Genomic DNA, 15,994 nt, shown 5'->3' on the forward strand with positions numbered 1-15,994 from the left:
CATGTGAGTATTCCTGTTTGATGGCTTCACCAGGTTGACACCTCATTGTTAAGCGTCTGGAACCTGGTGCTGCTCCTGGCGTGCCCTCTTCCACTCTCCATTGAACCAGGGTTGATCCCCTGGTTTGATAGTAATGGTTGGGGGGGTGGAATATGCCAGGCCATGAGGTTGCAGATTGTGCTGGGTACAATTCTGCTGCTGTTGATGGTCCTCATGGATGCCCACTCTTGAGTTGCTAGATCTGTTCAAAGTCTGACCTGTTTAGCACAGTGGTGGTGTCATGAAACAAGATAACGCTGGAAAGAGAACGTATCCGAGAGGTTACAATCAGATTTGTTTTTTATTCATTCATGGGAAATGGGTGTCACTGGCTGGCCAGCATTTATTGCCCATCCCTATTTGCCCTTGTTCAGAGGGTAGTTAAGAGTCAACCACATTGCTGTGGCTCTAAAGTCACATGTAGGCCAGACCAGGTAAGGATGGCAGATTTCCTTCCTAAAAAACATTAGTGACCTAGATGGATTTTTCCAACAATCAACAATGGTCATCAGTGGATTCTTAATTCCTGATTATTTTTTAATTGAATTTAAATTCCACCAGCTGCCGTGGTGGGATTCGAACCCGGGTCCCCAGAACATGAGCTGAGTTTCTGGATTAATAGTCTAACGATAATGCCACTAGGCCATTGCCACATTGGATGGTGGAGCAGGCTTGAGGGGCTGAATGGCCTGTTGCATGTTTGTGTACAAGTGAAAGCTGTTTCTTTTCCCCCCTCGTCACCACATCCTTTCTCTTTCCAGGATCAGCTGGGCCTTCAGGAGAGGAGGCGCTTCCTCAGTGAGCCTCTGCCTTTCTCTGCCTTCCTGACGGATAGTTTCGGGAGGCGACACAACTACCTCCGGATCTCCCTGACTGAAAAGTGTAACCTGCGGTGTAAGTTCACCTTTAACCCTTCTGTGACCGGGTGACCAGCAGAGTCCATTCCCTTGGTTAAAATATCAGTTATTTGGGTTGTGCGTCAGTCATTTATTTTAAATTTTGTAGAATTTATTTTTCAATCTAGTCAAGTCTTTTTAAAGTTTATTTATTATTATCGCAAGTAGGCTTATGTTAACACTGCAATGAAGTTACTGTGATAATCCCCCAGTCGCCACACTCCGGTGCTTGTTTGGGTACACAGTGATAATTAAGCATGGCCAACGCACCTAACCAGCACATCTTTCAGACTGTGGGAGGAAACTAGAGCACCCGGAGGAAACCCACGCAGGCATGGGGAGAATGTGCAGACACCGAACAGACAGTGACCCAAGCTGGGAATCGAACCCGGGTCCCTGGCACTGTGAGGCAACAGTGCTAACCACTACCACCATGCCACCCACACTGTGCTGTAGATCCCTTTCCTGAAGTCACCGTTATGGAGAGCCATAAAGCTCCATAACATTATCCAAATGCGTAAGGTTGTATTTTAACCCACTCCCATGTGGGATCGGGTGAGATTTGATTTTGGTTTGATTTATTATTGTCACATGTATTAACATACAGTGAAAGGTATTGTTGCTTGCATGCTATACAGACAAAGCATACCGTTCATAGAGAAGGAAACGAGAGAGTGCAGAATGTAGTGTTACAGTCACAGCTAGGGTGCAGAGATAGATCAACTTAGTGCGAGGTAAGTCCATTCAAAGGTCTGATAGCAGCCGGGAAGAAGCTGTTCTTGAGTCTGTTGGTACGTGACCTCAGACTTTTGCATCTTTTTCCCGAAGGAAGAAGGTGGAAGAGAGAATGTCCGGGGAAAGGAGATTGATGTGAACAAGAAGGGGTTGAGATGTCTGAGTGGATCAGATGCTGCTGCTCTGAATTTGGGGTTGAATCTAGGTAGAGAATAAAATTTAAGTGGGGAGAGATGACAGAACTCTTGAGGTGCAGAGGGATCTGGGTGTCCTGGTCCATGAATCACAAGATGTTAGAGGTGATGAGTAAGACTAGTAGAATGATATTGTTTATTGCAAAGGGAATCGAATATAGAAATGGGGAAGTTTTGTGCAGTTGTACTGGGCCTTGGTGAGACCACATCTAGAATATTGTGTACAGTTTTGGTCCACTTACTTAAGAAAGGATATAAATGTATTGGAAGCAGCTCAGAGAAGGTTCACTTGACTGATTTCTGGAATTGGGGTCGTGCAGGGGTGAGGGCAGGGGGGATAGGTTATGAGGAAAGGTTAGACAGGTTGGGCCTATGTCCATCGGAGTTTAGAAGAACGAGAGGTGATTTTATTGAATCACATGAGGTTCTGAGTGGATTTGAGAGGCTGGAAGATAAAATAATGTTTTCCCTTGCGAGGGAGACCAGAACAAGAGGAAATAGTTGAAAAATAAATGGTCTTCCACTTAAAACAGAAATGAGGAGAAATGATTTCTCTCAGTTAGGATCATCTTGCTAGAGTTGAGAGGAGTGAGGGGGGAAAATCTCATCGAAACTTAGAAAATTCTAGCAGGACCAGACAGGGTAGATGTAGGGAGGATGTTCCTGATGGCGGGGCTGAACAGAACCAGGGTCACAGTCTGAGGATACAGGGTAGACCGGTTAGGACAGAGATGAGGAGGACTTTCTTTATCCAGAGAGTGGTGAGCCTGTGGAATTCACTCCCAGAAAGTAGGTGGAGCGGCTTAGCACTGCTGCCTCACAGCACCGGGGACACGGGTTCGATTCCAGCCTCGGGTGACTGGCTGTATGGGGTTTGCACATTCTCCCCGTGTCTGCATGGGTTTCCTTCCGTTGCTCGGGTTTCCTCCCACAGCCCAAAGATGCGCGGGTTAGGTTGATTGGCCATGCTAAATTATCCCTTAGTGACAGGGGGGTTAGCAGGGTAGATATTTGGGGTTATGGAAATAGGGGCTGGGTGGAGTTATGGTTGACGCAGACTCGATGGGCTGAATGGCCTTTCTGCACTGTAGGGATTCTACGGTTCTGTGAAAAATCGTGGAATGTTTTCAAGGAGCAGTGAGATATCGCTCCTGGGAAGAAGGGAATCAAAGAACAACACAGCATGGGAAACAGGCCCTTCGGCCCAACAAGCCCACGCCGCCATTTTAACATTATGAGTGCGTTCCTCTACGTATGACCTTTGTCTACGCCTATTGGGGGAAGATGGGATTAGGCTATGGAGTTGGACGATCTGCCACGAATGGTGGAACAGGTTTGAAGGGCTGAGTTGCCTGCTCTGGTTTCCGTTTCTCTCCGAGTTTGGAGAGCGCCAGAGATCAGGGGAGGCTGGATCACTGAGGCTGTGTTAGATATATTTTTAAAGGGTACAAGGGGATAGGAGGGGAATCGGAGCTGCGGCCAGAATCTGATTAGCCATTGAATGGGCCGGAGCAGGCCCGAGGGCCCTGTGCCCGAGTGGGCCGGATTCTGAACTCTGGTAACGGAGATATAAGGAAAGTTCTGTCTGTCACTCTGAGTGCTTTTCTCAACAAAGAAAATCCCATCACATGCCCGTGAAAAATCTGATGACAAAACATTGAACTTACAGCCTGGAAACGGGCCACGTGGATGTTTCGCCCTCGCGCTTAAAAGTTCAAGGCCAAGTTTGTGTCCCTGTGGATTGAATATTGGGATTGACTCTCACTGGAGCACAGTTCCACAGACACTGAACCTCACTGGGCCACCAGGCCCTGTGTGCATCGACTAAACAGTACGAACCAACAGTGCATTTGGACAGACACAGATTAATGCTGGAAAATCTCAGCGGGTCTGACAGCATCTGTGGAGAAGAGAACGGAGCCAGCGTTTGGAGTCTGGACAACCCTTCGTCAGAGCCGAGAGACCGCGAAACCATTGTCGATTGCTCTGACAAAGGGTCGGCGGAACGTTGGCCTTATTCCTGCTCCACAGATGCTGTCAGACCCGCTGAGATTTTCCAGCATTTTTCTGACGTTTCAGATTCCAGCGCCCACGGTATTTTGCATCTGTCGGATGTTCGGATAGCCGTGTCGGAGGGGTGATCCGGGTAGAACGGGCCGCGATCCTGCCTTCTTGTGCCCTGTAATTCCACCTTTCTCCAGACCCACCCACGTTCTCTCCCGTGCTGCTGCTTTGATTTTTCTTTTTGCCCTGGCTCGGTCGGAGGATGCACTCCCACTCCGCCCTCCCCCTTTCCTGAGTCATCGGTGACGAATCTTCCAGCTAATCTTCCAGGTTTCCCCCCCCCCCCCACTGCAGGTCAGTACTGCATGCCCGAGGAAGGGGTGAAGCTCACTCCTAAATCGCAGCTGCTCACCTCCGAGGAGATCGTTGCCCTGGCTGGGCTCTTTGTGAGCGAAGGAGTGGACAAAATCCGACTGACAGGAGGCGAACCCCTCATCAGGCCCGACGTGGTCCGTATAGTCGGTAAGCTGAGGCGTGCCTTCGAATGGTGCAGCTAGTGTTACGGTGCAATCCCGCTGTTCCTGAGAGTAAGATTTGCAGAATTATCCTCGTTAGGCCCCAGTCTCAAACATACTGTAAGACATCGGGGCAGAATTAGGCCACTCGGCCCATCGAGTCTGCTCCACCATTCAATCATGGCGGATATTTTTCTCATCCCCATTCTCCTGCCTTTCCCCCATAACCCCTGATTAATCAAGGACCTATCTGTCTCTGCCTTAAAGCCGGTTTCCTGAACTGCAATTACAGCTAAACTTTTTTATTCATTCGTGAGACACGGGCGTCACCATTGCCCATCCCTACTTGCCTGAGGGCAGTTGAGAGTCAGCCATGTTGCTGTGGCTCTGGAGTCGCATGTAGGCCAGACCTGGTAAGGACGGCAGATTTCCTTCCCTAAAGGACATTAGTGAACCAAATGGGTTTTTCCAACAACAGTTTCATGGTCATCAGTAGATTCTTTCTCTTATACTGAATTCAAATTTTGCCCTCTGCCGTGGTGGGATTTGAACCGGGGTCCTCAGAACATTTGCTGTTTCTGGATTAATGGTCTAGTGATAATACCACTCGGCCATCCCCCCCCCCATTGGCTGTAAAGGACAATTGGGATGAGATTGTGAAAAGATGTGGAATCTCCTTGTCTTTTTTTTTAAGCTATAAGGAGGTTCAGTCGGCAGTTAGGAAGGCAAATGCAAGTTAGCATTCATGTCGAGATGGCTGGAATACAAGAGCAGGGATGTCCTCCTGAGGCTGTATAAGGCTCTGGTCAGACCCCATTTGGCGTATTGTGAGCAGTTTTGGGCCCCATATCTAAGGAAGGATGTGCTGACCTCGGAAAGGGTCCAGAGAAGGTTCACAAGAATAATCCCGGGAATCAAGAGTTTGTCGTATGAGGAACGGTTGAGGACTTTGGGCCTGGACTCATTGGAATTTAGAAGGATGAGGGAGGATCTTATTGAAACTTACAGGATACTGCGAGGCCTGGATACAGTGGATGTGGAGAGGATGTTTCCACTAAGGGGAGAGACTAGAACCAGAGGGCACAATCTCAGGCTAAAGGGACGATCCTTTAAAACAGATGAGAATTTCTTCAGCCAGAGACTGTGGAGCTCTTTGCCACAGGAGGCTGTGGAGTACCCGGAGGAAACCCATTACTGAATAAAAATAAAATCCCCCATCTGAACATGTGGTCGAATGTGTATCTGTGCTACTCCGGTCGCTGGTGTTCAACACTCCATTATCAGCCTTGTGTTCTCTCCATAATCCCCTCTCTTTTCAGAATTACAGCTGAGAGGCCATTCGGCCCTCTTTCTGTGCTGCCCCTCTGAGTGAGCAGTTCATTGAGTGCCGCTCGCCCCCCCCCCCCCGCCTTCTTCCCATAGCCCTGCTCGTTCTTCCTTTACAGATAATAACAGACTCTGCGTTTAATTGAACTCTTTTGCCCCACCCTCTCGGGCCGTGAATTCCCGATCCCAGCCATCCCGTTGTGTGGACAAGGTTTCTCCTCCTGTTTCCATTTCAATGCCTGCCCCCTCATTCTCAATCCTCCCTCCACAGATCCTCCCCATCGACTCTGTCCAGCCCCTGTGTGGCTTTGAACTCCTCTATCAAATAGAACCCTCCACCCTTTATCCCTCCCGTAAAAGCTCAGTTTTTGGTTACCGGTTCAGCGTTCCCCTCTCGTGGCTCAGTGTCAGATTTAGGTGAGACGCTGTTGTGGCACTTTACAGTGAAGGCGCTACGTCAATGCAAGTTGTTTAAGAAGGGGTTGCTTCATTAACTGGTCGTTATCTGTCTGTTCTCATGGCTGTGTTTATTGCCCCCCTCCCTTCTTCCCCCTTCCCCTCTTCTCCCCCTTTACCCTCTTCCCCCTCCCACTCCTTCCTCCTCCCTTCTGCTCCCCCTCCCTTCCCTCCGGTCCTTCCCTCCCCCCCGCTCCTCCCTCCCTCCCCTCCGCTCCTCCCTCCCTCCCCTCCGCTCCTTCCCCTCCTCGCCTCCGAACAGCTGAACTCCGGAAACTGGAGAAGTTGAAAACTATCGCTGTCACCACCAACGGCATCAACCTTGCCCGGCTACTGCCCAGCCTGAAGGAAGCTGGTCTGAATCTGCTCAACGTCAGCCTGGACACCCTGGTGCCCGAGAAGTTTGAGTTCATCACCCGAAGGAGAGGTACAGACCCCCCCCCCCCAAAACCTCCACCCTTCCCTCTTCCCCCTCCTACCTTTGCAGTTTGCCCACTCCATTTCCTACACGGCAGGATTGCTGGAAGTGTTTCCGGTGTCACGGGGCTTCCTGAGATCGCGATAAGGCCCCCGCGAACTCACCGGTCCTTCTGTTACCCTCTATCCTTTTATTCCAACGGGGCCCTGTGACCCCAGGTTAGCGTTCAGAGCACGTCAGGACAAGTGTAATCCGGGGGAGATAAGGCCCCAACGCTACTGCAGAATCAAAGGGAGTGAAGCCGTTTCCTGTACTGAGTTTTGCCCCAGTTGGCTCCGAATGTTAAAACTGGGTAAAAAAGCAAAACGCTGTCACTGCAACGCCCTTTAATGATGCTAAATAAATCTGGCACAGTGGCACGATGATCAGAGAACAAAGAAAATTACAGCACAGCAACAGGCCCTTCACCCCTCCAAACCTGCACCAACCATGCTGCCCGACTTAACTAAAACCCCCTACCCTTCCGGGGACTGCATCCCTATATTCCCATCCTATTCATGTACTTGTCAAGACGGCCCTTAAAAGTCACTATCGTATCCGCTTCCACTACCTCCCCTGGCAGCGAGTTCCAGGCACCCACCACCCTCTGTGTAAGAAACCTGCCTCGTACATCTCCTTTAAACCTTACCCCTCGCACCTTAAACCTGTGCCCCTCAGTAATTGACTCTTCCACCCTGGGAAAAAGCTTCTGACGATCCTTGTATTATTCACCCCCTCGGTTAGATTCCAGCTTCTCAAGTCCCCATAGCTGAACTAACCTTGATCCCTAAACGGTTAGTGATTATTCATTTTGACAATCGTACTTTCAGGAACTTGAATTTTTGGACGCTTTCTCGCAGCCCTTTTTCCCAGAAATGGTACTGAAGTTATAAGCAGCTGCCACACGATGGTGGTGTAAGCCCAGCAGTGACAGTCTGAGTACGTGATGTGGAGATGCTGGTGTTGGACTGGGGGTGGGCACAGTAAGGAGTCTCACAACACACCAGGTTAAAGTTTATCAGGTTTATTTGGTAGCACGAGCTTTTGGAGCACTGTTCCTTCAGCTGAAGGGGCAATGCTATGAAGGCGCAACCTCTTCTTTGCTGTTTCCATTAACTAACTAGCAATCTCTCTTTATTAAACTCAGGTTTTCACAAGGTGATGGAAGGTATTCACAAAGCTATCGACCTGGGTTACAGTCCAGTGAAGGTAAGTGTTTTCGGCTCCTAACATTATCTGCGCTTACCCTCTCTATCAGTCTTGTTGGGGCTGTGCACTCTGAACTTTGCCCTTTTCAACTTCAATCTGTCAAAGATTGGAAATGAGTTGGCACTAATTAACCACTGAGCTGGTGATTATTGTCTGTAGTTACCCGGTGGTGAGGCTAAATCGGGCACTGCTGCTTTTCTCCTGGCTTTTAATAAATGTATGGTTTATGGATTGGGATTTTGTGCTGTTTATACAATATTTATAATTAATGTTAACTATACCATAACGTATACATCGCAGACACAGCAACAGGTTTAACAGAATCATCGTGGTAAAGGTCACGGCAGAAGTGATTTGGTTTCATGAGCCTCAGAGTTCTCTCACTTCCCCTCCCCCAGCCCCCCGAAAATCCGTGTCCCCCCCTGGAAAGACGGAGGCTGAGGGGCGACCTGATCAAAATTTATAAAATTATGAGCAATACAGACGGGGTGAACAGCAGGAAGCTTTTTCCCAGGGCAGAAATGACAAGGGGGCACAAGTTCAAGATAAGGTGAGGGGGGTTAGTGTTCAGTGGAGATGTGTGGGGGGGGGGGTTTGTTTTTTTACGCAGAGGGTGGTGGGGGCCTGGAATGCACTGCCAAGTGAGGTGGTTGAGGCAAATACATTAGCCACATTGAAGACTTAGAAACATAGAAACCCTACAGCACAGAAAGAGGCCATTCGGCCCATTGAGTCTGCACTGACCACAATCCCACCCAGACCCTACCCCCATATCCCTACATGTTTAGCCACTAATCCCTCTAACCTACACATCTCAGGACACTAAGGGGCAATTTTTGGCATGGTCAGTCAACCTAATCCGCACATCTTTGGACTGTGGGAGGAAACCGGAGGAAACCCACGCAGATATGGGGAGAATGTGCAAACTCCGTACAGACAGTGACCCAAGCTGGGATTCGAACCCGGGTCCCTGGAGCTGTGAAGCAGCAGTTCTAACCACTCTATCCACGTATCTGGATAGACACAGACAGGGAATAGAAGGATACAGGGCAGTTAGTCTCGATGGGACAGTGTGATCGACACAGGCTTGGAGGGCAGAAGGGCCCTGTTCCTGTGCTGTCCTGTTCTTTGTTCAGTTTTGTTTTGGTTAAATATTGGTCTAGACTCTGGCAAGAACGCCCTCGCTCGTGGGACTTTTTAACCACACGAGGGGGCAGATTGGCCCTGTGTATGTTATTAGATCTGAAGAATGGTTAAAGGCAATGGCTGCCAGCAATTGATCTCCCCCCCATCAAAATCCAGAGTGATTGACCTCTGCTCTTTAACCTTTTGCTCAGGTGAACTGTGTGGTGATGAGGGGTCTGAACGAGGATGAGCTCCTGGACTTTGTGAAGCTGACAGAGAACAAGCATTTGGACGTGCGGTTTATTGAGTACATGCCCTTTGACGGTACGTGTGCGTCAGACTCAATATTATTCAAGGGGGGTTGCCGAGCACTGCACCGGACTACATCGCTGGAGCTGGTGCAGTGCTCCTGGTTGAAGTGCCAGCTGAGGTTGATGATGGGGAACATCTCCCTGACACTCTCCCATGAATTGGCAAATTCTTCCCAGAGTCCGGGAAGACTGTGTTATCCCGTTGGCATTGTGCTTGGACCATCGATATTCCGATTTTCCCAGTTTTTATAGCTATTTAACAGGCCCATCTCATTTTTCCCTCCTCTCTCTCTCTTTCCTCCCTCCCCCATTCCTCTAGTTTGGAGGCACACACTCTTCCCAGTGGGAATAAGTAAGAAACAGAGCCAAGGAAGGTGTCTCCCTCCCTAACATTGAGGCTTAATTAGACGCCTCAGGGTGACCCACTGGCAGAGACTGGCCAGCCCAGAAGGAAACCTCTATAAGATGTGAGGGTCTCGGGCAGCACCTTGATCCCCTAGCCCACTGTAGGATAAGATGTAGAAGCAGAAGTAGGCCATTTGATCCATTGATTCGGTTCAGCAAATTTTTAAAGTTTATTTATTAGCATCAGAAATCGGTTTGCATTAACACTGCAATGAAGTTACTGTCAAAATCCCGCAGTCGCCACACTCTGGAGCCTGTTTGGCCACACTGAGGGAGAGTTTAATCATAGATCCCTACAATGTAGAAAGAGGCCCTTCGGCCCATCAAGTCTGCACTGACTACAATCCCACCCAGGCCCTACCCCCATATCCCCACATGTTTTACCCGCTAATCCCTCTAACCTACGCATCTTAGGACACTAAGGGGCAACTTTACAATGGCCAATCAACCTAACCCGCACATCTTTGGACTGTGGGAGGAAACTGGAGCACCTGGAGGAAACCCAGGCAGACACGAGGAGAGTGTGCAAACTCCGCACAGACAGTGACCCGAGCCTCACTGGTCTCTGCCAGTGGGAATCGAACCTAGGACCCTGGAGCTGTGAAGCAGCAGTGCTAACCACTGTGCCACCGTGCCACCCATTTAGTATGGCCAACGCACCTAACCTGCATGTCTTTAAGATTGTGGGAGGAAACCGGAGCACCCGGAGGAAACCCACGCAGAGAATGTGCAGACTCTGCACAGACCCAAGCGGGGAATCAAGTCCAGGTTCCTGGCTCTGTGAGGCAGCAGTGCTAACCCACTGTGCCGAGGCAGTTTTATATAAAAGACCAACACGTGAGGTTTGGTTTATAAACCAGACACCGAGATCGAGCAAGTCGTACTAAACCTTTAAGTCGGGAGATGGGTCCCAGATTCCAGTCAAACCTGACCTTGTTCTTTTTTTTGACGCTTGGCGCTAGGTAACAAGTGGAATTTTAAGAAGCTGGTGAGCTACCAGGAGATGTTGGGCACCATCAGGCAGAGGTGGCCTGAACTGGAGAAATTGCCATCAGGAGCCTGCGACACCGCAAAGGTAACTCCATAACTGCAGGTGGGAAGGAAGGTCAACTGGGCAGGCTCCAAGTGATGGAGACCTCCCCAAGTTTGATTTCCTCCATTGTGATATCTAGTTTGCATTATTTCCCATGTTAAACAATCATTAACCTGTCCATCTTGCCTCAGTGGGTGATCTTTCAAGTCAGAAGGGTTTAGGCCTATACTCTCTGGCATTTAGAAGAATGAGGGGAGATCAAATTGAGGTATACAATGGTGATAAAAGGTATGGATAAAGTCGACACGAAGGGGATGCTTCCTCTGGTGGAGCATTCTAGGACCAAGGATCATAGTCTTAAGATAAGAAGTAGCAAGAATTGAGGAGAAACTACTTCTCCCAAAGGGTTGTGAGTCTGTGGAATTCGCTACCCCAAAGTGTGGTGGATGCTGGGACAGTGAGTACAGTTAAAGAGGAGCTAAACAGATTTTTAATTGGGAATGGGTTGAAGGGTTATGGGGAGAAGGCAGGAGAATGGGGATGAGGAGCATATCAGCCATGATCGAATGGCAAAGTGGACTCGATGGGCTGAATGGCCAAATTCTGCTCCTAAATCTTATGAGCTAAGGGTGTGGATTCAGGTCCGAGCACTCCAGTGCAGCACTGAAGGAGTGCTGCAATGTCGGAGGAGCATGTTAGAGATGATAAGGCCTCTCAGTGGACGGGCTGAATCCCACTGTGTTAATTTGGTGTGGCGCAGGGAGGTTGTCCCTGACACCCTCACCGATGTTTAACCCTCAACCAGCTGAAATGACCGGATAGTCTGTCCACTTTATCGCGGTGCTGTTTATAGGAGCTCACAGTGAACACATTTGCTGCCATTTTTCCTAAGTTGGGGGGAGCTAATGGCGCAGTGGTGTGGTCACTGGACTATTAACCCAGTCAATAATCCAGCTCGAGAGATGCAGGTTCGAATCCCGCCGCAGCAGATGTTGGAATTTGAATTCAATAGACAGAAATCTGGAATTAGAAGTATACTGATGACCGTGAAACCATTGTTGGAAAGGCCCATCTGATTCACCGATGTCCTGTAGGCAAGGAAATCTGCTGTCCTTACCTGGTCTGGCCTACATGTGACACCAGAGTGGTGGACTCTTAAATGGGAGTTAGACAAGTCGCTCGGCTCAAGGGTGATGAGGGATGTATGGTAAATGTGAGTCCAGCCACATGAATGCCCACATCCCATGAATGAATAACTTACGATGACAGTGTTAAAACAATCGGATCAGAGAGGTTGCAGCTCAGGAGTTGTCTGTGTTGACCCTCTGAAGAAGCCATTGACCTAATGCCACTCCCCACCTTTTCCCAGTAACCTTATCTATTCTTCTGTATCGGATAACCCAACCTCCACATCAAAGCCTCGATTGAATCTGCCTCCGCCACACAGTGCCGTCCAGATCCCAACCACTCGTTGCTTGAAAGGCGTGTTTTCCTTGTGTTGCCACTGCTTCTCTTACCCATCACTTTAAATCTGTCGAAGGGTCATCCAGGCTCGAAACATTCTCTCTCCACGGATACTTAAGAGTTTATTTATTGGTCACGAGTAGGCTTACATTAACACTGCAATGAAGTTATTGTGAAAATCCCCTAGTTGCCACACTCTGGTGCCTGTTCAGGTACACTGAGGGAGAATTTAGCATGCACCTAATCAGCACGTCGTTCAGACTGTGGGAGGAAACCAGAGCAGTCGGAAAAAACCCAAGCAGACGCGGCGAGAATGTGCAAACTCTGCACAGATAGTGACCCAAGCTGGGAATTGAACCCGAGTCCCTGACGCTGTGAGGCAGCAGTGCTAACCACTGTGCCATCGTGCTGCTGCTGTCAGATCTGCCAAAGTTTTCCGGCATTTTCTGTTTTTGCTTCTGATTCCAGCGTCCGCGGTGTTTTATCTTCAATCTGGTTTCATCTGGTTCTCAATCCTTCCAACCGATGGGAACAATTCCTTCTGATCTACTCCACCTCAAACCCTCACAATTGTGAACAGTTCTATCAGTTGGTTAGCTCTGCTGTCTCACAGCGCCAGGGACCCGTTCGATTCCTGACTTGAGTCACTGTGGAGTCTGCATGTTCTCCCCGTGTCTGCGTGGGTTTCCTCCGGATGCGCCGGTTTCCTCCCACAGTCCAAAGATGTGTGGGTTAGATGAATTGGCCATGCTAAATTGCCCCTTAGTGTCAGGGGGATTAGTTAGGGTGAATGTGTGGGGTTATTGGGATAGGGCCTTGGTGGGATTGTTGTCAGTGCAGACTCAATGAGATGGATGTTGTCCTCCGGCACTGTAGGGATTCTATGATTCTGTCAGATCTCCTCTGTTACCTTTCCTCTGAGGAAAAACAGTCCCAACTTCTCCAGTCAAGCTTCATAACTGGAGACGGTACATTGACACAGTGGTTAGCACTGCTGCCTCACAGCGCTAGGGACCCAGGTTTGATTCCTGGCTTGGGTCACTGTCTGTGCAGAGTTTGCACATTCTCCCCGTGTCTGCGTGGGTTTCCTCCGGGTGCTCCGGTTTCCTCCCGCGATGTGCTGGTTAGGTGCGTTGGCCATGCTAAATTCTTCCTCGGTGTACCCGAACAGGAGCCGGAGTGTGGCGACTAGGGGATTTTCACAGTCATTTCAATGCAGTGTTAATGTAAGCCGACTTGTGACACTAATAAATAACTTAAAACTTAAATCAAAAGTGTTTAATTGGCCAGGAATCACATTGGAGCATGAAAGGCGCTGTGTAAATGCAGGACTTTTTTTTCACCTTTTATTTCACAACAACTGACAGTAAATAGTGTGAGCAAAGTCACTAGAGTACCACTTACTGCCTGCTACAAGACCCATTGTAACCCATTCCTGAGGCACCAGGCCCCACTGCCTGCTCCATCTCCCCGTTGCGTTTTGATTATTCCATCCTTATCCCATCACCAGGTTGGGTGCAGATTCTGAGCCAGTTCCATTCCTTCCGTTCCGACACCTGCTCTCGCTCCCTCGGGCAGTGGCCAGTTCTGGCGGGAAAGTGGAACTGAGCCATGACAGATCAGCCATGATCTTATTGAATGGCGGGGCAGGCTCGAAGGGCTAGATGGCCTACTCCTGCTCCTATTTCTTACGTTCTTATATCCTTCTGCACAGTGTGGTTCTGATTTCTGGACTTGTTCGAAAGAGGGTCAAACTCAAAAGAACCATAAATCCAACGAGCAAGCTTTCACCTCTCTCTAATCTTCTAAACTAGTTGGTTATTAATGAGGGGAGACTCTTATCTCAAGGGCAAATAAATTACTTTGTGCAATAAAACTCTTATGGCTTCCTCCTTTAGATTCAGGCTAGGTTTGATTTTTTTTGTCACATGTATTAGTACACTGTGAACAGCATTGTCTCTTGCGCACTATACAGACAAAGCATACTGTTCATAGAGAAGGAAAGGAGTGACTGCAGGATGAATTGTTACTGTCATAGCTAGGGTGTAGAGAAAGATCAACTTAATGCGAGGTAGGTCCATTCAAATGTCTGATGGCAGCAGGGAAGAAGCTGTTCTTGAGTTGGTCGGTACGTGACCTCAGACTTTTATAACTCTCCCCTGACGGAAGAAGGTGGAAGAGAGAATGTCCGGGGTGCGTGGGGTCCTTAGTTATGCTGGCTGCTTCCCGAAGAAGCGGGAAGTGTAGACAGTGTCAGTGGATGGGAGGCTGGTTTGTGTGATGGATTGGGCTACATTCACAACCCTTCATAGTTTCTTGCAGCCTTGGGCAGAGCAGGAGCCATACCAAGCTGTGATACAACCAGAAAGAATGCTTTCCGTGGTGCATCTGTAAACGTTGGTGAGAGTCATAGCTGAAATGCTAAATTTCCTTAGTCTTCTGAGAAAGTAGAGGTGTTGGTGGACTTTCTTAACTATAGTGTCGGCATGGGGGGGACCAGGACAGGTTGTTGGTGATCTGGACATCTAAAATCTTGAAGCTCTCGACCATTTCTACTTCGTCCCTGTTGATGTAGACAGGGGCATGTTTTCCACCAAGCTTCCTGAAGTTGATGACAACCTCCTTCATTTTGTTGACATTGAGGGAGAGATTATTGTCATTGCACCAGTTCACCAGCTTGTCTGTCTCATTCCTGTACTCTGTCTTGTCACTGTTTGATGGCCTTCCGCCCACTGTGGTTCTGAGTACTGGACTTGTTCAAAAGAGGGTCAAACTCAAAAAAAAACCCACAATCCAATCAGCAAGCTTTCACCTCTCTCAAATCTTCTAAACAAGTTGAATATTAATGAGGGGAGACTCTTAGTTCAAGACCACAGTAATTCCTTTGTATAATAAAACTCTTTTAGCTTCCACCTCTAGATTTGGGCTAGACTGATGGAAGTGAGCTATTCTGCTACTACAGGGCTGTCAGCATCTGAAATAAGCTAATTTAAAAGGTCTCTTAACGCCAACACTTCATCCTGTCTATTTTTGCTGGCCAAGGATTTAATATACACATCAGCCATTGCTTTTGCAGAGAGAGAGAGAGATTTTGGCTTAACTCCTCGTGTCAAATCGGAGCCGTGCCGTTTGCCTCCGGCAGTGCAGCGCTCGCTCGGCTGTGCGTTGTAGCTAGATTGTCCACTTAACCTGCCGATAGATCTGTGTGAGTCCCACGCTGAGCAAAGCGTGCTGCCAGATGCAGTTTCTGAGGCTGGGGAAATGTGCGTTGAATTTAAAAAACCTCGCCGCTGTGCTGGGAGCTCACTTCTTGCCCACAACAATATCAGCCTTCAAGGTTCAGCAAGAGAACCTAAAAATAAAAACTCAGAATTAAAGGAACAGCAGTCAAAACTTGTAAAGTGGCACTCTTGTGGACTGTGTGAATGATTGTGGGCTTATTATTTAAGGTAACTGTTCAACTTTCAGACAGTCTCGTCCCAAAGTCAATTAATCACAATACAAACTGATTTTGTTTTTTACTGAGTTTACCCAGGTGTTTATCCAGGGGTCGCAGCTCTCTCCCTCTCTCTCTACCCCCACTCCCTCCACCCCTGCCAGAGGATGATGGGAATTTGGAATGCACCACCTGGGAAGATGGCGCAGTATTCCCATTTTCCAGCACTTATCCCATCTCCTTGAACGTTACGGTATTTCAAGAGTCATCCGAGTATTTTTGAAAGGCTTTTGATTTCATTTAATATCGCATCTATTGGGATACAGTGAAAAGTGTTGTTTCTTGTGCACTATACAGACAAAGCATACCGTACATAGAGAAGGAGAGGG

General features: G+C 48.6%; 1 protein-coding gene across 2 annotated transcripts in view; it reads left to right on the forward strand.

The window, feature by feature from the left end:
- The window catches only part of mocs1 (molybdenum cofactor synthesis 1), a 50,135-nt gene that overhangs the window by 13,627 nt on the left and 20,514 nt on the right, over positions 1–15,994 (forward strand). For both annotated transcript variants that reach the window (XM_080192984.1, XM_080192985.1), the window contains exons 2-7: positions 801–933; positions 4,223–4,390; positions 6,428–6,592; positions 7,770–7,831; positions 9,169–9,280; positions 10,635–10,747. In XM_080192984.1, coding sequence (XP_080049110.1) covers positions 801–933; positions 4,223–4,390; positions 6,428–6,592; positions 7,770–7,831; positions 9,169–9,280; positions 10,635–10,747 — 753 coding nt within the window. The remainder of the gene's footprint in view (positions 1–800; positions 934–4,222; positions 4,391–6,427; positions 6,593–7,769; positions 7,832–9,168; positions 9,281–10,634; positions 10,748–15,994) is intronic.

Source organism: Carcharhinus amblyrhynchos, chromosome 7 (genome assembly GCF_965287045.1).
Source record: "Carcharhinus amblyrhynchos chromosome 7, sCarAmb.v2.hapA, whole genome shotgun sequence".
Taxonomy (NCBI): Eukaryota; Metazoa; Chordata; class Chondrichthyes; order Carcharhiniformes; family Carcharhinidae; genus Carcharhinus; species Carcharhinus amblyrhynchos.